General features: G+C 41.2%; 1 protein-coding gene across 1 annotated transcript in view; it reads left to right on the top strand.

The window, feature by feature from the left end:
- LOC106872935 (MAPK/MAK/MRK overlapping kinase) overlaps nucleotides 1-885 on the top strand; it is a 9,241-nt gene that overhangs the window by 2,174 nt on the left and 6,182 nt on the right. Inside the window, exon 3 of the mRNA XM_014920114.2 lies at nucleotides 143-221. Coding sequence (XP_014775600.1) covers nucleotides 143-221 — 79 coding nt within the window. The remainder of the gene's footprint in view (nucleotides 1-142; nucleotides 222-885) is intronic.

Here is an 885-nt window from a genome sequence, read left to right as displayed (position 1 = left end):
TATATATATATATATATATATATATGTGTATATATATACACATACACAGTTAACTAAATGTCTTGTATACTACTAAAGTATGCATGTTATTGTTATTTTTGCCATCTACTTATGTTCTGTATCATTTTTTTTTTTCCTGTAGACAAAAGAAGTTATTTATCCGAGAGGACAGTGAAAAATTATATGTATCAGCTGTGTAAATCAATCGACCATATACACAGGTAAGACTGTGTAGAGAATTAGACCATTCATTGTGTAAAATCATATATAGTAGGAGAGTGTATAAACAAGTAATATATATATAAATCGAAATATATATATCTATATAAATCGAAATCGAACCAAATTCGACGACTGGCACCCATGCCAACCTCTCCTTCATTGGACACTAAACTCTGCTTGCGAAGACTTGTTGGGGCAAGTGAAATCGAAATTGTAATTGAATCATATACAATGACTGGCACCTGTGCCAGTGGAGCACTAACAGCACCGTCCGAGCATGATCATTGCCAGAGCAGCTGTCTGGCTTCCATGCTAGTGGCATGTAAATAGCACCATTTGAGCATGATCGTTACCAGCGTCACCTTACTGGCACTTGTGCCGGTGGCATGTGAAAAAATGTTCGAGCAAGGTTGTTGCTAGTGCCACTGGACTGGCTCCTGTGCAGGTGGCATGTAAAAACACCATTTGGGTGTGGCCGTTGCCAGTACCACCTGATTAGTCCTCGTGCCGGTGACACGTAAAAGCACCCACTACACTCTCGGAGTGGTTGGCGTTAGGAAGGGCATCCAGCTGTAGAAACTCTGCCAGATCAGATTGGAGCCTGGTGCAGCCATCTGGTTTGCCAGTCCTCAGTCAAATCGTCCAACCCATGCCAGCATGGAA

This window comes from Octopus bimaculoides, chromosome 11 (genome assembly GCF_001194135.2).
Source record: "Octopus bimaculoides isolate UCB-OBI-ISO-001 chromosome 11, ASM119413v2, whole genome shotgun sequence".
NCBI classification, from domain to species: Eukaryota; Metazoa; Mollusca; class Cephalopoda; order Octopoda; family Octopodidae; genus Octopus; species Octopus bimaculoides.
Note: the sequence above shows the minus strand (reverse complement) of the source record. Positions and strands in the feature narration are given on the sequence as shown.